This window comes from Malus domestica, chromosome 12 (assembly GCF_042453785.1).
Source record: "Malus domestica chromosome 12, GDT2T_hap1".
Classification (NCBI taxonomy): domain Eukaryota; kingdom Viridiplantae; phylum Streptophyta; class Magnoliopsida; order Rosales; family Rosaceae; genus Malus; species Malus domestica.
This window is the reverse complement of record NC_091672.1, coordinates 8,611,832-8,636,466: the sequence shown is the minus strand read 5'-3', so window position 1 is coordinate 8,636,466 and position 24,635 is coordinate 8,611,832. Positions and strand designations below refer to the sequence as shown.

The 24,635-nt window shown below is 37.2% G+C and overlaps 3 protein-coding genes and 3 long non-coding RNA genes across 8 annotated transcripts; 1 reads left to right on the top strand and 5 right to left on the bottom strand.

Annotated features, from left to right (window-relative positions):
• Positions 1–3,176: 3,176 nt before the first annotated feature.
• On the bottom strand, positions 3,177–4,063 carry LOC103456284 (tRNA-uridine aminocarboxypropyltransferase A). Its single transcript, XM_008395976.4, has one exon. The coding sequence runs from the start codon at positions 4,061–4,063 to the stop codon at positions 3,260–3,262; it is 804 nt and encodes a 267-aa protein (XP_008394198.1). The 3' UTR covers positions 3,177–3,259.
• Positions 4,064–4,203: 140 nt separating this feature from the next.
• Positions 4,204–6,946, top strand: LOC103456283 (protein N-terminal glutamine amidohydrolase). Its single transcript, XM_008395975.4, has 5 exons — positions 4,204–4,338; positions 4,515–4,620; positions 4,737–4,951; positions 5,141–5,265; positions 6,464–6,946. The coding sequence occupies exons 1-5, from the start codon at positions 4,265–4,267 to the stop codon at positions 6,619–6,621; spliced, it is 678 nt and encodes a 225-aa protein (XP_008394197.2). The 5' UTR covers positions 4,204–4,264; the 3' UTR covers positions 6,622–6,946.
• On the bottom strand, positions 5,010–6,391 carry LOC139189953 (uncharacterized). Its single transcript, XR_011573758.1, has 2 exons — positions 6,215–6,391; positions 5,010–5,402 (listed from the first exon to the last, which is right to left on the bottom strand). It is a non-coding gene; the product is annotated as an uncharacterized lncRNA (long non-coding RNA).
• A 1,690-nt stretch (positions 6,947–8,636) lies between the features above and the next one.
• Positions 8,637–17,379, bottom strand: LOC103456282 (cytoplasmic tRNA 2-thiolation protein 2). 3 transcript variants are annotated; one of them, XM_008395973.4, is made up of 8 exons: positions 17,005–17,378; positions 16,463–16,811; positions 16,283–16,369; positions 15,448–15,569; positions 15,280–15,358; positions 14,442–14,824; positions 13,933–14,020; positions 13,595–13,853 (listed from the first exon to the last, which is right to left on the bottom strand). In XM_008395973.4, exons 1-7 carry the CDS (start codon positions 17,322–17,324, stop codon positions 13,972–13,974), a joined length of 1,389 nt encoding a protein of 462 aa, XP_008394195.2. In that variant the 5' UTR covers positions 17,325–17,378; the 3' UTR covers positions 13,595–13,853; positions 13,933–13,971. The 3 variants fall into 3 exon arrangements, with proteins under 3 accessions (XP_008394196.2, XP_008394195.2, XP_008394194.2); XM_008395974.4 differs by lacking the exons at positions 13,595–13,853; positions 13,933–14,020; positions 14,442–14,824 and adding exons at positions 8,637–9,071; positions 9,522–9,904 and having other exon boundaries at positions 17,005–17,379; XM_008395972.4 differs by having other exon boundaries at positions 13,595–14,020; positions 17,005–17,377.
• On the bottom strand, positions 10,150–11,072 carry LOC139189952 (uncharacterized). Its single transcript, XR_011573757.1, has 2 exons — positions 10,931–11,072; positions 10,150–10,412 (listed from the first exon to the last, which is right to left on the bottom strand). It is a non-coding gene; the product is annotated as an uncharacterized lncRNA (long non-coding RNA).
• A 3,861-nt stretch (positions 17,380–21,240) lies between the features above and the next one.
• LOC114820137 (uncharacterized) lies at positions 21,241–24,178 on the bottom strand. The gene is made up of 2 exons (XR_003767533.2): positions 24,039–24,178; positions 21,241–21,442 (listed from the first exon to the last, which is right to left on the bottom strand). It is a non-coding gene; the product is annotated as an uncharacterized lncRNA (long non-coding RNA).
• Between the last annotated feature and the right edge of the window lie 457 nt (positions 24,179–24,635).

The following is a 24,635-nucleotide window of genomic DNA, read 5'->3' as shown; positions in this document are numbered from 1 at the left end:
AGCCAGAGGGTGCATAGGTCTTCCTTAGCGAGGTACTCTGTCTGCATTGCATCATGGATGTGTCTTCGAACCAAAATCATTGCAGTAGCTTTATGAGCTTCATCAACGGGTTTGTCATCGATAGGTACCTTCATGGTGGCCCTAATACCTTTTGCAATAAGATGGAGCTTCACATTTTGAACCCACTTCAAGTAATTTCTTCTAGAGACTTCCAAAGTGGCAAAATCGAACTTGTTTAAGTTCGACATATCCCTAAAACGGAAAGTATGACAAAACGTAGTTAGTCATATGGTAGTCCATAGACAAACATCGTAGAACACTCGGGTTCTATAGACATGTATTGGTTTAATTTAAGCATGAAAGCTACAGGTTTCATGTGGTAACTTAGCCACTCATGTGAAGATTGTGATGCGCCTCCTTTCCGAGGCGCTGCTTTCTCGTGTCAGTTTTCCACAAATGTTACTTTTGGTGTCGCATCTCATGGCTTTCATGCGATGGTCTTCTGGGTGAGTTAGGAAGGAAAAGTCTGCTTCTCTCTTCATTAAATGCATGTCTTAATGGGCTTTCACGTGACTCTAAGGCTCAGGGCTTGTTCCTTCCTAACTAAGTTGGTTAGCTTGCTAGGGAAAGGAAGAAACTAGGTTTGCTTTCTCAGACTTACCTATGTCGACTTCGAAGAGTATGGGCTTGGATCTTTGGGCCCCAAGCAACCCAAAGTCTTTCATAATTTTGACTCCACATAGGCCTGATAAACTCTCGTAACCATCCACACCACAATTCACTTGGCAAGTCCCGGACATGTGACTTGGGTTTATCTTAGCATGAATACTGATTACCATGATAAAACTTGGCGTGACAAATATGCATGAGTTTGCACAAGCGTGGTGTGATTTACACAAATATGTGGTTTGATTAACGTAACATGGCATGATTACGAGCATGACTCCTTCTCGATTCCGCACCTTTGCATGTATTGTATAACAGTTGGGCTTCAAGACTTGATTGGGTTTGCATGTGACATTTTTGGGCCTTAACAATGGGTTATTCCTTAAATATGTTTTAAATCTAACTGTGTATTTATTTAATGATAAGCTTTAAAGAGAAAACCATTTGAAAAGATTTTCTCTTAATTTGCTCTTTTCAAAATTTTTTTTTTTGTTGAAGAAAAGTATAATATTTTATTCATTAAAAAAATAGCATTACAAATACATATCATGAATAAAGTATTACTAATCACAAATCAACCCGAATTACATGAATAGATAAAAGCGAAGTAACCAAATTAGCGAAATTTGAAAATACACAGAATAAATTAGCCGAAATGCTTACTCCATTTTGTCTTTTAAGCGTCTTTTTAATGTTGATTTGCAGAATACACGATATTAGCTTAATCGAAACTCAATAACTAAAAGGCCAAATGAATTATATATCATTTAAGCCAATGGGACAACGAGGGATAGAAAAATAGTGGAAGTAGGGGGAAGAAAAAGAAAGTGAAACTTGGTATATAGATTTTTATAACAAGCCCAACAAACCACAACTTAATATCAATTTCATCACAAATATATCGTGATTATATCTCTACAAGGTGGAATACAAATTTGAAACGAAAAGCCGCTAAACCAACTGATCGGAAGAACATCAGAAAAAGCAGTTCTTTTACACAATAGTGCGAGAGCTTTTAAGTGGGAGTGCACAAAAGTGAACATATCACGTGCCATGTGGTGCCTATATGCACATTTGGATCAGTCTTCTTTGAATCATTGGTCCACATCCATTTCTTCCTCCACGTGGGAGGTCTCAATGTAGAAATTTACGAACTGCATAAAATTAGAAGGTTGTGCTCACAACACATTGCCACAATAACAAAGTTTATGGACCTTCCCCCACAAAAAGGACGCAAAACAATTTGTTACTTATTATTACGATCTAGTGGTATTCTTTTTTATCTGTAAGTGAGAGGTTTTAGGTTTGATTCTCGCCAATAATGAATTTGAACCACATTATTGTTTACCTATTGTAAGACTAAGTCTACCTCCTCCCTTTAGTGTATATATTATCGTTTGTTCAAAAAAAAAAAAAATATATATATATATATATATATATATATATATATATATATAATGCGATCAATAGTAACTTAGAATCATGGTCTAATGATATTAAAGTGGTGTTTTTCTTTATTTAAAACTGAGGAATTCTCGCCAAAAGTGAATTTGAATCACATTATTGCTAGCCCATTGTGAGGCTAAGTCTACCCCCTCCTTCTTAGTGTAAATAATATCGTTTGTTCAAAAAAAAAACGTGAGATACAAATCTTGTCATTATGACTAGATCATTGTGAAATTTAGCTCACTCTCTCACCCTTTAATGTAAATAATATTATAGTTAAAAAAATAATAATGCAATCAATTTTTATTATTTAAAAATGCAAAAAACTTTACAAGTAGTAGATTTTTGAGTTTTTCATGTGCATAAGATTTTTTTTTTCTAAATATGAAACGCTGTAGGAAGACTCAAAGCCCCAAGACTATCCGCATATCGTTTATATTATAATAATAGAAAAATACAATATACTTTGACTAATTTACTAAAATATTAAGTATTGCTTCATATTTTCCCATTTTGGAAGTTACAATGCCAGGACAGTTGTACACATGATGATAGAGCAAATGAAGAGGATATTGTTGTGAGGTATTACATCATGACGGTCTGGTCGGTGCACTATTGGACACTAAATAAAAAAGTTGAATACGACCTCCAATGTATTTATATTGTAAACCTTCTTTTGTGTGAGAAGCAGATGTTCTACACTAATACAATTTATAATTTCTAGCAAAATAAAATTCAAACTTGAGTACGAACGGACAGCCTTAATCATTTTATGGAACGGTTTGAAGAAGTAGACTTTATTTCCTTTGAAGGCTACGTTTGATATGCCAGAAACAGAGATTGGAAATGAAAATGGTTGACTTTTCATGTTGAATAAGTCCAAGGTTGGGAAATAACCGAAAGATGCATTGATTGCCGTCTTTTTATGACAAATTTGCTTTCTTTAACAATTTAAATTTCCATTACATCCCGACAAATGATATTCCGACCTAACGCGGCCTCAGGGTTTTGGTTGTGAGTGGACAAAACAAACAAATGAAATAAGCAAATACAAAAGCCAGAGATAAAGAACAGAAGGCAATTCACTAAAAACAATATCCAATGTCATATCCAACTTTAAAAGGCAATTCACTAATCGAGTGCGGACCTAATTTCGACCGAGACCCGACATCGTAGGATTCTCACTCCCACTCTCACTCTCAATCCTGAGCCTTTGTTTTTGCTTGCCTTTCTTCAACAACTTGGGCCTGGGCTTTATGGGCTTATTAAGATAGCCAGCCTGCAAACCCACCATGTCCCTCAAGACCCCAATAAGCTGGGCCTCAATCTCCACCCCATTGGGCTCAAGCGCACCCAGAGCTCTGGCCACAGCCTCCAACGTACTCACGCACCCGCCAAACGGCTCCTTCCTCAGAACCAACTCCGAGTCGTAAATGCTCCCACCGCTCGCGCTCTCGTCCACATCCAAACAAACCCTCGTCGCGAACGCCGACAAAAACCCCTCGCTCGCTTTCACCATCTCCCGCGCGTGCTTCCACGTGGCGTCGAACGCGACGAGAACGCGAGGGAGAGGGGATGCTGGGAGGTCCGGTAGGGTGACGGCGGGCGAGGATTTGGTGGGCGGGAAGAGGTATATGGCGGGAGGGGATTGGTCGAGCAGCGGCGAAAGGCCTGGCCGGAGCTTGCGGCCGATGACGGCGGTGGCGTTGGAGAGGCATTTGGTGAGGATTGGGGTTGTGGAAAGCTTGTGATTGGCTTCGTGGGGATGGTGGAGGATTATGACATGGGTTTGGGTTTGGATGGGCCGGGCCGGGAGAGATTGGCAGAGGCATACTGGGCCGGGTCGGGTGCAGTTGCTGCATATGGGCCTGGGCCCACGCGGAGTCGGATCGGCTTGGGCGGCGGCGCTGTCGGAGAAAATGTCAAGGTTGTTGAGGTCTTCTGATTCCATCTATATGAAGCTCGCTGGTGAAGATGCTGTGTGGAGACCAACGGCACCGATTCGTTTTTATGCCCTAGGTAGAGCAAGGAAAACGCGGCGTCGTTGCTGGGTTTAGAAACGACGCGTCGTTGGGGAGGCTGGGTACTAAATTTGGAAGTGAGATTCAATTCCACAGAGAGAGGCCCCGGAGGGAGAGAGAGAGAGAGTGAGATGACGACGTCGAAGTTGGAAGTAAGCGAGAGCTCCTGCGACATCTCTCGGTTCCATCACACCCCATTTTACTGGTACGTCAGTAAAGCCAATCAACTAGGCCTTTTTTTATTCGAACTTGGGTGCAAGTGGTGGGAACACTGCCCCCGCGAACTGTCCTAACCCCGCGTTTTGTGTTTTTGGTTTTTGGCTTTTGTGTTGTGCTATTGCTCAATTGCTAATCAAATTAATCACCCTTTTATGTCTCTAGTGAGGAGAATGTGTACTTGCTTTGCAAGGAGCTGTGCAAAAAGGGCATCGCAGATGCACAGGGTTCTGATCTTTTCGTTGTTTTCATTTCCAATGACAAGAAACAGGCATGTATTTTCTGTTCCCATGTTACCCAACTGGCTGTTTGACTTAAAATTTATGTTTCATTTGTCTTGTTTTTAATGAACTTAGAGTTTGTTCTGGTGTAAATAAAATGGTGCAGATCCCGTTGTGGCGCCAGAAGGCCAGCAATCGAGCGGATGGGGTTGTTCTGTGGGATTATCATGTCATTTGCGTGCAGAAAAAAGGCAGTGGTGACACACCCGCAACACATTTAGTGTGGGATTTGGATTCGAGTCTTGCATTTCCTTGTCCTTTAGCAACCTATGTCTTGGAAACGTTCTGCCCCTCGTTTCAGACCTTTTCTGAATTGCGAAGGTACTTCATCACCTTAGCGTTTTGCATTTATAGGGAAATGTTCTAATGATACTTGGGATGTTACGTTGTGAGGTTATTGGGACTATTGATCTGGTAAAAATTTGTGATCTTGCAACATAACATGCCATATATCTGATAAGTTTCTTACCCTCTATTTATATTGATATCTTTGCGGGTACCGTGATGCAGGTGTTTCCGGATTGTGCATGCCCCAATATTCCTTCGTTTCTTTGCCTCTGATAGAAGACACATGAAAGATTCTAATGGAAATTGGCTTCGTCAACCTCCTCTCTATCAGCCTATTGTTGCGCAGGGTAAGTGCTAAAATCCTCTGATGCTTTTATGTGGTCTGATGATGGTGGAATCATTTTGAATTGTCACTTCTTGGAAAAATTAAAAAATGTGTGGAACTCCCTTTTTTTTCTTTTTCTTTCGATCAAGCAACTCCAATCTAATTTGTTTTTGTAGTAATGTCAGATAAGATTGAAACTTATGTGATTCAATAGCCACTATTGATTACTACTAGTAATAAGTAGATGGAAGGTGCATAACTTGCCCGAGTTCAGGTTCATGCCAAAATCATGCTTCTTGTGGTGATTGTTATAAGTTCTGTTTGGAATGAAAGAGACTAATTTTATATATATTCCCTAATGAGCTACATCAGTCACTTGAGAACCATTATCTGAGTCTTAAGAACTAAGTATCTGATTCTTGATTTTAGGATTGTCATTTCTTGGAACTCCCTTTGTTTCGTTATGCGGTCAAGAGGGGAAATCCATCTAATTTTGCTCTTGTAGTAATGTCAGATAAGATTGAAAATTGAGCCGTGAGTTAAGAATTTTGTTTGATATCTAGAAAGTAGCTGAAATCAAGCTTCTTATGGTCGATTGTTATATCCTCTGTTTATAGAGAAGGAGAATAATTTTATATAAATCCTAATGAGCTAGAGCAGTCAACTAAGAACTATAATCTCCTCTTTTACTTACCCCTTCTTAGTAGCTTAATTATTTTGTTCTGGCATTGAACTTCTAAAAGCTATTTTCCAAGTGAGGTGGTGATGGAGTGTCCAAGTGAAAATTCAATATATCAGAGTCTTTTTACTTTCCTTTGTAATAAATGCAGTGTAGTCTACAAATTAGTTGTAATGTATTAGGTGTCATACATTAGTCTTTAGAATTCCTATAAAAGGGGGCTATAAAAGGGGCTACTTTGTAAGCTTTTTAAAAATAAGATTGTTAATAAAAAAAGTTCTGGGTTTCCTACCTGTGTGTGAAGCACAGCAACCATGTAGTGATTCCAAGGCACCTTCGGTGTGAAGCTGAAGGCCGTTGTGATGCCAGAATTTTTCTAGTTTCTTTGTTGGAGTGATTCCCTTTGGTGTGATGCCAAAGGCCAGAGTGAGCCCAGATTTCTTCTATTTCTACATCCCTTCATATTGTCCTGCATCAGGTGATGAGTTATGCACAACAGAATTGGATTTATTTTTTCCTGGGGTTTTGTAAACTTGTGCAGATGGGACTGTACACAACCTGGATGGTTACTTTCAGATCCATGCTACAGATGCGGTGACAGGAACAGGAGTTGACGTGACCAATGCAGTTTTTACTGAAAAGCTTGGTGTGGTCGTAACAGAAAATCAGCTGGAGGAGTTCTTTTCCCAGATTCCTTAATGTATGGTAATTCTCGTCAGCTGGTATATGTAAAGCCTTTATTTTCTGGCTTCCAACTGAGTGAGTTACTGCATCGCATTTGGGATTAGTTCATTCCAGCTGCATTTTCCTTTCTCTTCGATGCTTCTGAGAATTGGATTTCGCCTTAAAGACTGTATAGAGCATTGCATCTTTAACTTGAATGACAAGTACCAAAGTTTTCATTCTGTGCAAGTCTTGAGGCAGGAAGTTGATTATTGTTTAGTAAGATTTTTATTTTATTTTGTTATGAGACGGGTCTAATATTTACACATAAAAATTTGATTAGCGGACAGCCTTCGTTCTATCTTGTTCTGAGTTTGTTCATGTGTTAGCTTTCTGGTCCCATGTAAACTGTCAGCAGATTACTTGTTGATTTTCCTACGTCTTGTTTGGTCTTGTTTGGTTGAACCACGGAACTATAAAGTGGCAGTGCCTCATGAATGATGCATCTGGTGCGTATACAAATACTGCAGCTTCTGTTGCTAAAGCTTTTGATGTGCATGCTAGTTCAATACCAGCACTGCAGTACAAACTGTATAGCCACTTAGAAGGTCAGAGTAAGAATACTTCTTAGTGACTGCTCTAGTTCACAAGGGATTTTATAACAGTCGACCGCCAGCGTATCGAACAATGATTGTCTCTGAAATATGCTGGCGGTCGATATTGTTAAGCGTCGGGTAGTTTTTCTTGCAATTGATCCAGAGATAACCCTTCACTAATCTCTCTACCTAGTGCACAACTAAGAATATCTTTTGCCAATTCAGTAACATCAAATTCCAGTGATACATCCTGCCACGTCAAGTCGAAATTCCGAAGGACCTTCTGATCACTGTACACCAACTTGGTAGTCTTTCCTAGGCCTCTCCAAGTCCCATAGAATTAACAGAGACATTCTCACTCCCACCTTGGTCACCACCCTGGTGCATTACAAGATCAATAATTTTATTTTTCTCCATGTCTCTACCAATAGCCTCCCAAGCGCGGACAAAGGAGAGCGTCGTATGCTCCCTTACATGATGACCAAAATGATGAACAATCCGAAGATAAATAAAGTCGCTATCATCTTTAAGCTCACATAATCTCTCCCTTGTCTCCTTGATTTCATGACCCGCTCTCAATTGGAATGCAAATGGATAAGAACGGGAAAAGAAACAGCGTACCTTTCTAGTTGGACCACTAACGAACCATTCGTAAAGCTTCGCACTCAAACTCCTCCAACAAATCCTTAGCACATCTTCAAGTTGCCGTAGCCAACTGCATAGCTTCTTATACGTACTTGCTCCTCTTCGTCATCAATGGAGCCGAGCTTTACAATGAGTTTGGCTGCCAATGGAAATGCAAACTCAGCCATCTTCTTCTAGTCTTCTAATGAATCTGATCCTTAGCTGAAGATATGATCAAACTCTTAATATGCTTTTAAAAAAGTCAACAACTATCAAATCAAGTAGCCGTCCGGCTTAAGACACAAAACACCCTCCCCTACTCTCACCTCCTAGTATTTTGACCCCACGCACCCCATCTGACACCACCCGATGTGTCTTATATTGTTCAATCACGTGGTTTGGTCATCCCAGCCTAAAAATTTCTCCTACCATGAGTGTGGGATGACCAACCTACGAATTTATCCTACCATGGGTGTGATGTTCGAGAATGAAGTCACACAAGTTACCATATCAAAGGAATTGGATCATCTCCGAGGCAAATCATCGGGATCCTCCTGACCCAATAACACAAGCCGTTGGATTTTGATCCAACAGCTACAAATAGGGGGGGTCCCTCTAAAAGTTAAAATAATTGTAACAGTTAGATCAAAATCCAACAGCTCGTGTTAGTGGGTCAGGAGGATCCAAGGCTTTGCCTCAGAGAGGATCCAATTCCCATTTCAAAATCCCCAACCATTTATCGTAACAACCTAGTAGATTTATATTTTGTTTTTGGGTCCCAAATCTCAAATCGTACAAATAATTTTAGAAAATCTGTTGAATGCACACAAGTTACTCAATCTTCTTGCAATGCATAAGATGCCAAAAAATCAGAGTATTGAGTGTTTCTTGTACAGTTAGATGAAACAGGCCTAATGCCAGCCTCATTTTTGTTACCAATAAAAACAACTGAATAATTCGCAATCCCGATACAATCTCATTGAACCAAGCTCGAATTCAAACCTGAACCAAGCTTGAATTTCAAGCCTATGATACACGCCATCAAGATAAATATCGAGTATAGGCCTTGTTGGACAGTTAGAACAGCCTTGGATGTCAACCACACAACTTCAATTGATACCTGCATCAGAAGTCCACTATCCTTTAGAAACAATCTGACCAACCAAAGCTTTCACCACTTTTATAGAAGAAAAGTTCCCAGGCATGGCCGAGTCGACTCAAGTTTCATCTTCACCTTCTGAGAGCAAGCAATCTTGTATTTGTTCCCTGAAAGAAAACATAATGGCTGAATTAAAATGACTGTAGACTTCTCGCTTTGATTTCATCTCTCTTCAGCTACACAACGATATAGGCAGCTCATGCCACCATTTAAGACCAACAGAAGCCGATCAAATGTTTTGTACATGATCGCAGCACAGAAATACGGAACCATTCAGCAGTAGACTCTGTCTAGATTACCCCCTCGCGAGAATGCAAACTTTCTAATAATCTTCAAATTTCTGTTTGAAGTTTTGCGGTATAAAATGACAAAGAAATAATTAATTTTAAGTTCATTTAGTAGTACAGTTTTCTTCTTTTCGAACTTAACCCGTTACATGGATGTGCAGTACACCCAGTGCCATAACAAGTTATCTTCAAGCTTCTAAGGAATAATGAAAATTGATTCAAGCAATGAGCAAAGCATAATACATGATTAAATATGTATACTATTCTCACCTGAGGACACTGTAATGGTCAAGATTGTCATGCTTTGCTCGAGCAACCAGTTGCTGAGGTAAAAGCATAAAAAATTGGTTTACTGATGGGGTCTCTTCAGGAAGTATCTGAAGCCGGCAGCTCAAACAGCAGACAGAACTTGTTTTGTGGTCCTCAAAATTCTTCAAACTTAACAAGTCAGATCGGCTGAGTGGGCTATTGCAGATACAGCAGAATGATTCTGAGGAAAAAGATTCATTAGGTTTAAGGTTATATCTCTTAAGACGCCTTCGAGTTTCCAGAGGAACATTAGAGTCATTGATCTCTTGAACTCGGTTAAAATGAAATGGGATAAGCTTTCCGGCTGTTCTCACAATTGTGCACTCTTGAGAAGGATTTTCTTCCTGGATAACAAAAAGTCAATCAGACTTGACTATTAAGATATGTTTGAACTAAACATCACAGTATAACACCTAGTTCAGAACCAAAGACGATCACTTGTGGAATAAAAGTATGTCTTGCAGTAAGATATTTCTAAAAAAACACATGTTTTGAAAAGTGTCATTATTTTGAAACCGAAAAAAAGAAAAGTTTCACGATTTAGTCTTTAAAACCAACCTTATCAACTTTTCCAAGGGAATTAGAGATACCTTTTACAAATCTTTCTTACTTAACAATGATCAACCCTTGCTTAATTGTTCTGAGTTTGTTCATGTGTGAGTTTGCTGGTCCGATGTAAACTGTCAGCAAAATCACTTGTTGATTTTCCTGCATCTTGGTTGGTTGAACCACGAAACTATTAAGTGGCAGCGCCTCATGCAAGATGCATATAGTACATATACAAATACTGCAGATTCTGTCAGTGAATTTTTTTATGTGCATACAGATAGCTTTACAAGTTCAATACCAGCCCTGCAGCACAAAACTGTTTAGCTACTTAAAAAGGCAGAGTAAGAGAGGAGATAATAATTCTTAGTGACTGCACTAGAGCATAACGGAATTTATAACAGAATAATTATTATCTTTCCTTATAAACAGGAACTTATAACAATCGACCACCGGCATATCAGACAATGATTCTCTCAAAAATATGCTCGAACAAACTTTCTGAGTCACATATGGATTCATTTTCATATCAATCTTATCTGAGTTCACTGCAGAGAAAATTAGATTGGAGTTACTCACTTGATCAGATAAAAACAGAACAATGGGAGTTCCGCGGATTTATATTCTTTATTCCAAGTCATGGCAATCCTAAAATAAAGAAGCAGAGGTTTTGGAAGAGGAATATATGGCTTCATCTAAGGGACATAAAGAATAGTAAGACGAGTGAGTAGGCTTATGATTTATCAGTCACACTTCCTATGTTGGTGATTTTCCTGTCATCAATCTCATTAAACATACTTTCAGTATTTTAGAGAACAACTTACCTCGGTTTTCCCCAAGTCATCTCTCATTCGAGTTAAATCCATTTTCCAATATTTTGTTCTGAAGGGAGATTGGCGCTAAGGCAACAAGATCATGAAATCTTTATGGACTCCACAGCAACTGAAGTAGCTTTGCGAAGCTTGCGCGCACCATGTCCACCATCAAAGACGTTCTCTTGGATGCTGAAGAGAAGCAAGCACATAACAAGGAGCTTCGCAGTTGGCTACGACAACTTCAAGACGTGGTTCTTAATGCTGAGGATTTGTTGGTAGTGCGAAGCTTTACAAAGGCAAACGGTTCGTGGTAGTGGCGCAATTAGAAAGGTACGCCGTTTCTTTTCCCATTCTAATCTAGTTGCATTTCGCTGGAGAGTAGGTCATGAAATCGAGAGATTATGTGAGCTTTGCTGATCTTTGCACTGTTCATCATCACCGTCATCTTGGTGATGAGAAACAGAAAAATACAGTTGACCTTCAAATGGTACCAAGCGATGATCATCAAGGTAGGGATAATGAGAATGTGTATGTTATTCGTACAGTGGGATTCGAAGGTTTAGAGAACACCACACTTGCCAATTTGGGTACAACGATGAGAGAGTCGTAAGGAATTTTGAGTTAAGGATGTGGCAGCATATGTCAGTGGACTTTTGATACTACTAGATTGGCAAAAGAGATCCTTTGCTCTGCATTGGGTACAAAGATCACTGAAGGGTTGTATCTGGATCAAATGCAAGAACAACTACGAGATGCATTAAATGATAAGAAATTTATGCTTGTATTTGCTGTGTGGAATGCAGATCGTATCAAATGAAGCGAGTTACCAAATTTGTTGATAGAGGGCAACAAGGTAGGAACAGATTGTGGCGACTAACACGAAATATCTCAGTTTCTTCAGTCATGGGCATCATTGGAACACACAGAAATCAGCAAAGTTCTTATCTTTTTCTTCTTTTCTTTATTTTTATTTTTATTTTTTATAAGCTCACATAATCTCTCCCTTATCTGCTTGATTCCATGACCCACACAATCGGATTGCAACCGAATTAGAACGGGAAAAGAAACGGCTTACCTTTCTAGTTGCGCCACTATCACGAACCACATTGCCTTTGTAAATCTTCGCACTCTAACTCCTCCAACAAATCATAAGCACATCTAAGCACATCTTGAAGTTGTCGTACCCAACTGCGTAGCTCCTTATTATGGGCTTGCTTCTCTTCGTCATAAAAGAGCAGTCTCTGATGGCGGACATGGTGCACCCAAGCTTTTGCAAATCCGCTTTAACCCCAAGCAAATCTCCTCTGAAGCAACGGAGCCGAGGCTTTTCAATGAGTATGGCTGCTAACGGAAATCCAAGCTCAGCCATCTTCTTCTGCTCGATGAGGTGAGCTGAAGGTAATTCAGATTTTTCTAGTCTTCACTCTCAGTAATGATTCCGGTTCTTAGCTGAAGGTAGATCTAACTCTAATATGCTTTTATAAAGTCAACAACTATAAAGAAAGCCTAGTGGGTAAAAGTATTTTGGAATTAGATTCGTTCCTCTGTCTGTAGATTAAGGATCGACTAATTTAAACCGCACAAATTAAATTCAACGGTCTCTATTAACTTATTCTTCTATACTACCATATACAAACTAACAACTTTAATTTCTTTTACACACCAATCAGCAGCCTAGATGGATTAATCTTGAGACTTCGGACACAAGGTCTGAAGCGGATCCAATTCCAAATATTTTTATCAAACCAATTTCTCCACTTATCGAGGATATTGACAAATTTTAATAAAAATATAAAATTGATTTACGGTAGATAAATTTAGAGATCAATTCTATCGATTTTCAATATCAAAAATTAAAATAAAAAATTATATCAATTTCACATACCATTTTAACTAAAAATCCTACCGAGTTTTGTACCAATATTGTTTTATCAAATCACGTAGCCATTCGGCTTAAGAAACATAACACCCACCCCAATCTTACCTCCCAGTATTTTGGCCCCACCCAACCCCTCTGACACCACCTAATATGTCTTATGTCAATCGATCAATCAGTCACGTTGTCTAATTATCCCAACCTAATAATTTTTCCAGCCATAGGTGTGGGATGACCAACGTAACAATTTTTTCAACCATGGGTGTGGAGAATCAAGTCAACTAAAGAAAAAAAGACAATAAAAACAAATGCAGTTTAACGAAAAACTCTTGGTTTTGTTTATTTTAACGAAAAATCATATTTTTACATTAAAAAGTCAATCCTGATATTATTTATTTTACCCTTTATTTTGTCCTTATCGTTAAAACTCAAAATTTTCAAACATTTTTCATTAATTTTCCTTAAAAACAAAGCTTTGTTCATACCAACACAAATAGGGACTTGTTTTCCGCTTGGAAAATGATTCTGTCATTCTCCTTATGCTTTCTGTTTTTACCATTTGATTTATTTAATCTAATGGCTAGAGAAGAAAAAAAAAAAAGATGCCAAATGAATTCTCTTTCCACTTATCTCCCATGGCACCACCGCCGTAGTTAGGGCTAGGTTTGGCATGGTTACCATACCAAAAATTCGTACCAATTATCGTACTAAACTAGTAGATTTATCTACTTATTCTTTTTGGGTCTCAAATCTCAAATTGTATAAATAAATTTGGAAAATCTGTTGAATGCACAAAATTTGGTCAATCTTCTAATGCCAAAATATCAGAGAATTGAGTGTTTCTCGTACAATGTTGATGAAACGGGCCTATGCCAGTCCCATTTTTTAGTTATCAATAAAAAAACAACTGAATAATTCGCAAACCAGATACAATCTCAACTAAACCAAGCTCGAATTTCAAACCTATGATGCACGCCATCAAGACAAACATAAATTATAGGCCTGTTGGACAGTTAGAACAGCCTCGGATGTCAACCAAACACCGTCAATTGATACCTGCAGTTGTGTGATTGTTGTTCGCATCACAAGTCCACTATCCTTTAGAAACAATCTGACCAACCAAATCTTTCACTACCTTTATAAAAAAATAGATCCCAGGCATGGGCGAGTCGGTTCAAGTCTCATCTTCACCTTCTGAGAGCAAGCAATCTTGTATTTGTTCCCTGAAAGAAAACGCAATGGCTGAATTAAAAATGACTGTAGCCTTTTCATTTCGGTGTATTTCTCTTCAACTACACAACAGTATAAGGTAACTCATGCCACCATAAAAGACCAACTGAAGCTGATTAAATGTTTTGTACATGATCGCCGCACAGAAATATGCAGCCATTCAGTGCTAGACGGTGTCTAGATTACCCCCTCTCGAGAATGCCAACCCCATAAGTTTTCTGATAATCTTCAGACTTCTGTTTGAAGATTTGTGGTATAAGATGACAAAGAAATAATTAATTTTAAGTTCATTTAGTAGTAGTTTTCTTCTTTTCGAACTTAACCCCATTACATGCATGTGCATTAAACCCAGTATCGTCATTGATTCAAGCCATCAGCAAAGCATCAAATGATTAATATGTATACTATTCTCACCTGAGGACACTGTAATGGTCAAGATTGTCATGCTTTGCTCGAGCAGCCAGCTGCTGAGGAAAAAGAGTAAAAAATTGATTTATTGATGAGGGGTCTTCAGGAAGTATCTGAAACTGGCAGCTTAAACAGCAGACATAACTTGTCTTGTGCTCCTCAAAATTCTTCAAACTTAGCAAGTCAGATCGGCTGAGTGGGCTATTGCAGATAAAGCAGAATGACTCTGAGGAAAAAGATTCATTAGGTTTAAGGTTATATCTCTTCAGACGCCTTCGAGTTTCCAAAGAAACCTTAGAGTCATTTATCTCTTGAATTCCGTTAAAATGAAATGGGATAAGCTTTCCAGCAGTTCTCACAATTGTGCACTCTCGAGAAGGATTTTCTTCCTGGATAACAAAAGTCAATCAGACTTGCCCATTAAGATATGTTTGAACCCAACATCAAGGTATAATAGCTAGTTCAGAACCAAAGACGATTACTTGTGGAACAAGAGTATGTATGTCTTGCAGTAAGATATTTCTACAAAAAACATGTTTTGAAAAGTGTCACTTTAGTAACTGAAAAAAGAAATGTTTCACTATTTAGCCTTTAAAACGAACCTCATCAACTTTTCCAGGGGTACTGGAGATACCGTTTACAAATCTTTCTTGCTAAACAATGATTAACCCTTGCTTAATTGTGTACCCACCCAAAATTGTTGAACAAAAACAATAATTGCTCTTCAAGTGCATGCTAAACTCTACCAGTGAAGTTGTTCTTTCTAAAATCTCATGCCAAAACCATTCTTTAATAAATATCTTTGATCACACATAAATGATGAGAAAAACAGTGCCATTTCTACCTGCAAAAGTGTCACGAATGATGAGACCAAGCCGTTTATTCCAGTACTAGGACTTCTCATCAACTCCACAGTTTTTAGACTGCCCTGCCAAGGTGAGAGATCAGATACATAATTCAGTAAGGATAACAAAATTCTAACATAAGTTATACGGTTGCATAAATTACAAACCCATCAAGGCGGCAAAGCATGGTCAGCTCTCGTGCAAGACAATCACGAAGAGGAAGTAACACTGGGATCTCCCACCTTGCATCAACATATTGTATATCAGCTGGTAAAGAATATCCTTGGCCCTGTTGAAAGAAAATATAAGTAAGATCAAAATACCTTCAAAGTTTTGGCATAACACTTCAACAAAAACTAATATATAGCATTGATATAAACGGTCCTTCATTCCAAAAATCATCAACCTTCCTACTTTAGTTGGACAAAAAGCTGAGTCAAATGGAATTACAAAAGTTTAAACTATAAACACCATTTCCATGAAAAAAAAAAGGGGATCGCATACAGGAATAAATTTACTAAATGTCGCACAACACAATCTATTATCCGAGTCTCTGAGACGATGTCTTGCTAGGTTAGTTGTGGCCATCTTGTCCACTTCATCTGTAATTTTTTTTTTGTTTAATGCAATAAAATTTATTACCATTTCAGCTTAATTAAAAACTGTATTAAAACTAACTATATTTTTCCAATTAAATAAAATTAAAAACTTGTATATATATATATATATATATTTGGAACACTAAAAATTATAGCTTCAACACCAGAACAGAAAAAATATTCTCAACGTATCAAAATATATGCAAAGCAATTGCATGAAGCACTACATTGACCAGTGTATTTTATTGATCTATGAACAGGATTACCAGTTATTGTTATTTTTGACGGGGACAGAACTAATTCTCAAATAAAATGTATTGAAGGACAATGCATTGACCAGTGACAGTAGGAAATTTTATTTTCGGAGGAAATGCGCATCCAACTTAAGGCATAAAAAGCAAACCTTGACAGTGGCTGTAATAACATGGCAAGCAATCCTCGATATGCATGATCCAAGCACAAGTCTGTTGTATCCCTTTTCAGAGGCAACCTTCAAAACAAAACAAAACAAAACATTCAGCAAGAATTCACTATGATGCCCTTCACCGTATTTTTCAACTGAAATTTATATAAAATTCGCAACCTTTTGCAATGCCAACATCCGCATGTGAAGTAAAAGATCTTCTTTCCCAGTAGCATCAGGAACAGCATCTAACAACTGATTTAATCTATCCCTTCCATCACCAGAATCTGAAGAGTATACACTTTCAATTGGTACAACATGCAGTTCTTTTGTTGGTGGAGCTAGGTCTTCCACGATCAATCTAATATCTTCAATTGCGTTTTCTACTTCACCAGACGGAACAGAATAAACAGAAGTCTCATCAACAAATGCAACTCCAACCCCAAAAACTGGCAACGATCTATCCCTACTGGCATCGAAATTCTTCTGTGCTTTATTATGCATCTCATGTACAAACTGCAAAGCAACCCTGGAACCAAAATAACATTTTCCAAATTTCAACAAATCCGTAACGAAAAATACATCTTTCAAATTCTTAAAAGATTCATTTTTTTTTTTTAAATCATCTTACGCACAAAATTTCTTACTACAAGAAGCAAAATTACCATTAAAACAGAATCGATGAACGTTTAAGATTGATCCAGATAGAGAAAGAGAAGGACCTGGAAGAAGGGCCACCGGAGAAGGCAACGAGGACATTGTCAGTAGGAGAAATCATGGCGTTGGAGGTGACAGCGAACCTGAACTTCCCGAAGAGATTGCCGCGGAAGCAATCGGCGCAGAAGCGCGCTTCGTCGCCGCCGTCGGTGTTGGAAGAGATGGGTTGATTGGCCTTGCACTTGAGGCACAAACTACTGTTGCTGTTGTTGTTTCTAGTGTTTGTAGAAATTGATTTGTAATTGTTGTTGTCTTTGACATCTTCATCTTCTTCTTGTTGGGTTTTGTAGCAATTTGATTCGCAACCTGAAGCACTGCACGCCATGTTCTCTCTCTCTCCTCTCTCTCTCTCTCTCTGCCTGAGCTGAGCTCGAGAGCTTAGTAGGGTTTAAAGATTTTGTAGACTTAATTACACTTGAGACCCTCTAGTTTAGACTCGGTAACATATTTGTCACTCTATTTTATACATTTGCAGTTTAGTACCTTAAGTTACGGATTCCTACCCTAAAAGTCCCTTTATCAGTATAACTGTCAAGTAATATTAACTTTATTTTTATTACATTCGCACGTAGGGGTGGGTTCGGTTCAAATTGGTTCCCTTTTTTTGCCAAAACCGAAATCAAATCGAATTTTCAGTTCGGTTCAATTTGGTTTAAATTTTTTCTGTTTGATTCGGTTTAAATTTTTTCGATTTTTGTTCAGTTCGGTTTAATTTTGATTTGGTTTTTTAGGTCCAGTTTCAGATTTTTTTTATAGTCGTAAACAACGCAAAATCAACCCCTTCATGTAGAGGTTTTAATTTGAAATGGGCAGTCATGATTGAGCTTAAATGTAACAATTTTTTGAAGATTTCCAACTGTTTTTTGGTGGATAAAATTCGCTTTGGCTAATAAGAATAACTAACAAAGAAGAATAAAATTACAATATTCCTCAAATGAACATAAATATTCATCATCACGGTTGTTGACAAATTTGTAAAAGGTGGGTGTTATTTCAAGATCCATCTCAAGAAAGATTTGGTCCTACGGAAGTGTTTCCTCAAATGCAGTTGGGGATGAACAAGGATCTCCTACAATTCAAGAAACAAGGGTAGAAAATCCGTCTCAGGGTGAATCTCCCATACCTAGGGCTACGGGACGAAACAAGGTCCGAAAATTGAAGGAAAAGGGCAAGGCAAATGATGATTTAGCCTTTCAACAGGAAATGGCATCCTCATTGCAATTAATGGCGGAACAAAATGCCTTTGCCGCGGAAGAAAGGAACCGTAGGCACGAAGCACAGGCAAAACAAATATAAGAAGAGATGGATGATAGGAACATGCAAGGGAACACTTTGGATTACACTCCAATGAGTAAGGAATATTTTGATAGGAAAAAAGGGAAATTATGGCCCGACCGGAGTTGTTTACATCTGACTATACTCCTACAATGGCGGATGAAGATGATGATTATAGTCTTTAAATTGAAGTTGTTGTAGTTTTTAAATTTAAGTTGTAATTTTTAAATTTAAGTTGTTGTAGTCTTTAAATTTAAGTTGTAGTTTTTAAATTGAAGTAGTTGAATCTTTAAATTTAAGTTGTTGAATCTTTAAATTGAAGTTGTTGTAGTTTTTAATATTTACGTTGTACTCTTTAAATTAAACAACATTAAACAACACAATCTCCACCTTAGTACTACTTGGGGGAGTTATTCAAACTTAAACAACATTAAACAAAATAAAACTTATTAAGATTATATAAAGATAAGAAATATGAAGGCTTATTCACTTGGCGACAAGTGGCACTCAAAATATGTCAGAAAATCTTATTTTAATATGGTAGTTTAATTTAAGTAACCATATTAATTCAATTAAAATAATAAATTATGTTTGGTATATCCTCGGTTGGAGATGGTTTTTTGTCAAAGGACTATGTTTAGCCTATGACTCTTTGGCCCTCTTGGTTGAAGATGTTAAAAAATATAGTATGACACTGTTCATTAAAATATTAATTTCTTGTAAGGCTATAGGGCGAAAGGGAGCCCTTTGGCGCTTATTCGATTGGAGATGGCCTAATTTCCCAGGTTCACGGCCTGGTTTAGCATGTTCATTCATTTTCATAATTAATATATAATATATATGGATATGAAACAAGGTCTAAAATATCGATATTATCCCGATATTTCCATCGAAATTTCCGTGTTTTTGGACTACCGATATTTCCGATATCATCGATATTTTAGACCTTGATAGGAACTCTATGTGGTATTAAGTCACTTATGTATCTTACCATGCAATGTATAAAGTGAAAAATATTGTACTAATTCATTATATATAAATGATTATGGTGTGTTTAAACTTCTTTCATTAATTACTACATATTTTCAACACTCATAATGTTTACCAGCTCGCTATATAATCAACTTAAATCAGTTAAATCCATCATGCAATGCATTTTCTTCCAATTTTTTTGTGATAAACTAATAGATAATTGACTAAATAAACATCTTGCAAAGTTTCAATAAAAATTTCCAAGTTTTTCTTACAATTTCCGTGGTTTTTATTCAATTTTTATAGATATCGATAATATCCCAATATTTCCATCGAAATTTCTGTGTTTTTGGACTACCGATATTTCCGATATCATCGATATTTTATACCTTGGATATGATTAAGGGACAAATAATTTGACCAATATATTTACTCTTTTTTTAGCCTTTAGATTTTATAATATTCAATGGTCTTATTAAAAATTATGTTGAAAATTTTAAACGTTAAGTGACATGGATGATGATGTGGATTATAATTAATAAATAAACAATTATATATTATGAATAAGAATCAACTAATAGATTTAAACTTTAAAAAAATAATAATCAAAACAACGTTGAAATTCAAGAATAGGGGCTGACCACGAATGTAAGAAGGAGATGATAAAATCCATCGTCTTCACTCCATGTTGATTTGATTTGATTGATATAAAATTAAGAATCACACAAAGCGTATCAAGCTATCGAACTCGAAACACTAATTCTTCATTCCTGATATCTTTGAGTGATAAATTAGGTTGTGGAAAATGATTTTTTCCCTCATTGGCCAAGCATAAGAACAATCTGAACGGGAAAACATATCTCCTGATAAATGGTAATAACACATGGGTTTCTAGAGTAAAGAGATCAGGAAGGGTTTTTTTTTTTTTTACCAAAGATCAGGAAAAAAAGACCATGAGAAGATCCATGTGCAGTAGTGCAATGGAGGTCTCTTACCCTCCCCCTAACTTTGAAGTTCGAATGCTTACGGTTCTTTCTTATTTTTTCTTCCAGTTTTTATTATTTTTATTTTTAGTTTTATTTATTATTTATATTATTAATTATAATCCACATCATTTAATGTTCAAAACCCTTCGCATCACTCTTAATTAAGACCTTTGGATGTTATAAAATCCAATGGCTAAAAAGAAGTGTAAAAATATTTGTCGTTTGATATATATTGGTTCGGTTTAGGTTCTGTTCGATTTTCGGATCACCAAAATCGAAACCGAACTAATCAATTTCGGTTCAGCTTTCTAAGTTTGGTTTGGTTTTTTTGGGCATTGGTTTTATTTTTTTCCGGTTTTCAAGATTTTGAACCCACCCCTATTTGCACGTACTTGTCCCATCTTTTATTTGCCTGGAGTCATAACAATGAACAATAAATTGATAAATGCAAAAATATTAACAATCTAGTCTCTAGATATAGAAAGAGATGGATTTTGTTTCATGTATAGGTGATCATGTAAGCTCGTTCGAGTATCACTCAAGAAAATAACAACTAAAATAAACTGCATTTTATCCGCTCACTCCACAGCCTTACTTCTCTCTCTTCTCTCTCTTTGGTATCATTTAAAAAAATTACATTTTACACCTTTCAAAGAATCAAATTTGATTAACATTTAACTCTATGCTCTTTTTTCTCTCTCTCCCTAAAAGTTTTATTCGTGGGAAAAATTGAGCTTAAGTACCAAACAGGCTTACTTTCCTTCTACATCCTTAATGTTGTTGAGTTTGGTCAATTATAGGAATAAGTGAATAAGATATTGGGATAATTGAAAAAAAAAAGGCCAATTTTTTTTTTGTAGTCCCTGTGGTGACATGTCACTTTCAATGTGACCATTGTCATGAAAAAGCTATTAATTAAACTTTCGTGGTGAGCTCTATTAACAATTAAGGTCCAAATCCAAAGTTCAGTTAGTCTTTAGTTAAATAAAATCATGTGACTATCATATGTGGATCGGTCAAAATTAAGTTTATTTATTTTGGAAAATAAAAGAACAAAAACATGATTGAATTAAAATAAAATTACAAATAAAGAAACTTGTGAAGATAAAAAAACTCAACAGTCCCCGTATCTCATCTCAGGCTCCCAGCCACCACCATAGCCACTAGTCGACCTCCACCGTCATTAACCATCACCTCAAATCCTGTTAACCTAGTCAAATTGCAGATCAAGCCAAGCCCATTGTGAAAAACATATCCAAAGTGATACAAGAATGAAAATTCAAGTAAGACTACGACTCTAACTCATGATTAAAGATGTGTTGGCATTGAAAAATATACAATGGTTTATTAGAAGTATTAGGATTTCCAAACAAAATTAAATCATACCTAAGAAATTAGGTGCGACTTCACCTTTACCTCTTCTTCTAGCCATTGAAGTGATTTTACGAGTTTAGTTTCACTCTTCGCGTTCAAGCCTTTTTTTTCTTCTATAAAATCTAATTTCAATTAAACCCTAACTCATACTAGATGTCCATAAAATAGGATGTAAATTGGATTGAAATGACGAATTTGACCCTCAATGTGATAGTCATGTGAGTTTATTTAATGGAAGATTAACAGAAGTTTGGATTTCGACCTCAATTGCTAACAAGGCCCACCACGAGAGTTTAATTAAAAGTTTTTTCACCACGAAGGTTACATCGAAAGTGGCGTGTCACCATAGGGATCACGAAAAAAATTTGGCTAAAAAAATATAGATATTGAGATAATGATTTTTTTTTGGGGGGGGGGTTAGTAAAATACATTAGCTTTATGAAACTGGATGCTTATCCAAAGCCCACTCAAGGCTATTGGAAGTGCATAAAAAGAAGTTAAACACACGATTTTAGGGTGTGTTTGTTTAACCGGATTAGGGGGGACTAAACTGGACTAGACTAATTGCTATTGTAGTCCCTTGTTTGGTCTGGACAAGGATTAGGTTTAATAAGCTTAGGTCGGACTCGCTCGGATTATATACCTCTCTAGGTGTTCTTCACGAAGATCCCCAATTTCGGTCGGACTGTTAAGACCGTCTCCTTCTATGTCGTCTTCTCCTCGTCTAAGTCCTAGAGTCCCCTCTTCCGTCTTCCTTCTCTACCAATCTTCCACCTATTCCTCCTCTGACAAGGCCCATAACCTCTACTACCTCCGACCGTCGTGGGCACATATCAATGCAGATGGTTTCGTTGAAACCCAAATCACGAGATCTTTGTGAACCCAGTAGTGGGTGAGGAACATGATTGCGATGGAGGAATCTGAAAAGCCAAGAACGCCGGCATCCACGACGACGATGGAGACGACGAAGCGGCTTGGGATTGCCGCCTAAGATGCTAGGACGCTGGGACCAGCAAAGAAGATGGAGGTAGCAGCCTGAGAGACTATGATTTGCGGAATTATAGTTGGTTTTGAGACACTATTTCGACGACGAGACACTCTGCAATTGTGGAATTGGAGTTGTTTTGATTTGATCTCAAATTTTGGTCTCAAATTGTGGAATTGGTTTTTGAAGAGGAAAGTTTTCAGACAAAAAAATGAAGAGATAATTAATAATAAAATATTAATAAAAAGGGATTAAATAATATAATATTCGAATTTATTAATTATCATGTTTTTAGTCCGACACTGCCATAAACGCTTCACTAAGTTAGTCCAGGTTAGTTTAGTCTAAGCCAGTCCAGCTTAGTCCCTGAAGCTAGTTCAGTCCGAGATAGTCCGGTGCAACAAACGCACCCTTAATGGCCACCAGTATCATGGTCAAGTAGTAAATTGCTTTTGTTTACACGTCAATTGTTGCTCTTTTTTCGGTATTGTCATATGATCTTACGATTTTTAGTTGTTTCAATTACTGAAGCACAGGATAGCTTAAGAGTTTTATTAAACTTAATCTAAATCTTTTCGCTACAAGTGGCCCTTTACCATAATAGTGGAAATGTGTTGAGTCCTTACATGACGACGTGGGTTCAAATCCTATCGGTGGCTAATATAACATCTAATCTAACAAAATCTATTGTTTAACTGAAAAAAAACCCTAAACCCTTTCTTCCTTAATTGTAAAGATTAATAATCTAGATATAGAAAGAGATGTAAGCAAAAAATACAAAAGCTCATAGTGTAACATGAATAAATAACAATTAACTTGGTAGGTGGGCATGAAGGGGCAATCATTTAACAATTTGTAACTTACTGAAAGAATTGGGCCAAATTGTAACATATTGTAAAGGATAAATTACATTTTACCCCTTTTGTGGTCGATTTCAATTCTTTATAACATCATTAAAACATTTCAATTTCATACATTTACTTATTATTTTATTTTAATTTCATACATCCATTAGAAAATCTGTTAAGTAAACCATTAAGTGATGACATGACAAATATGAGATCCACATTTATGCTGATGTGGTTGCCAAATATGTGTCATGTGGCAAAAATAATATTTTTTATGCATTTAAAATATAATAATATTTACCCTTAAAAAAAATAATAACAAACAAACAAACAAACCCAAAACCCCCGACCCACCTCCATCTCCTCCACTCTCTTCACCTCCCATCCCATCCAAAAACACACCCCATCCCACCCCACCCCCACCTCCACGTCCACCTCCCCCACCCCACCCAAAAACAACGATATGAAAATTCAAAATTAAGAAAAGCTCACTGAATGGAAAGAGAATCTGAATCTCCATAAGGAAAAGGTAGAGGTGATAAATTCATAAACTTTTTGTAAAAAATTTGAACTTTTGAATTCAATTTTTTTTTTCTCACCTTTGGGGCTTAATTTCTGTTTGGCTACAAAGAAAATGGCATTGAGCATGACGCACCAGGCGTTGAGCTGGCCAGATCTATCCATGGCGTGCAGGGCGTTCGCAATGGAGGAGAAATCGCCGATTCTGGAGCACCAGGTGAGGGGTGTGCACGATAAGGGGTGGGGTGGGGGGTTGTGGGGGAGGTGAGGGTGGGGGGTGGGGTGTGGGGTTGTGGGGGAGGTGGGGTGGGGTGGGATGGGGTGAGTTTTTGGATGGGAGGGGAGGTGAAGAGAGTGGAGAAGATGGAGGTGGGTCGGGGGTTTTAGGTTTATGGGTTTGTTTGTTTTTTTTAATAGGGTAAATATTATTAATTTTAAATGCATAAAAATTATTATTTTTATCACGTGGCACATATTTGGCAGCCACATCAGCATAAATGTGGGTCCCATATTTGCCATGTCATCACTTAACGCTTTACTTAACAGATTTTCTAATGGATGTATGAAATTGAAATAAAATGATAAGTAAATGTATGAAATTGAAATGTTTTAAAGATATTGTAAGAAATTAAAATCGACCGCAAACTTGATGAGGTAAAATATAATTTACCCTATTA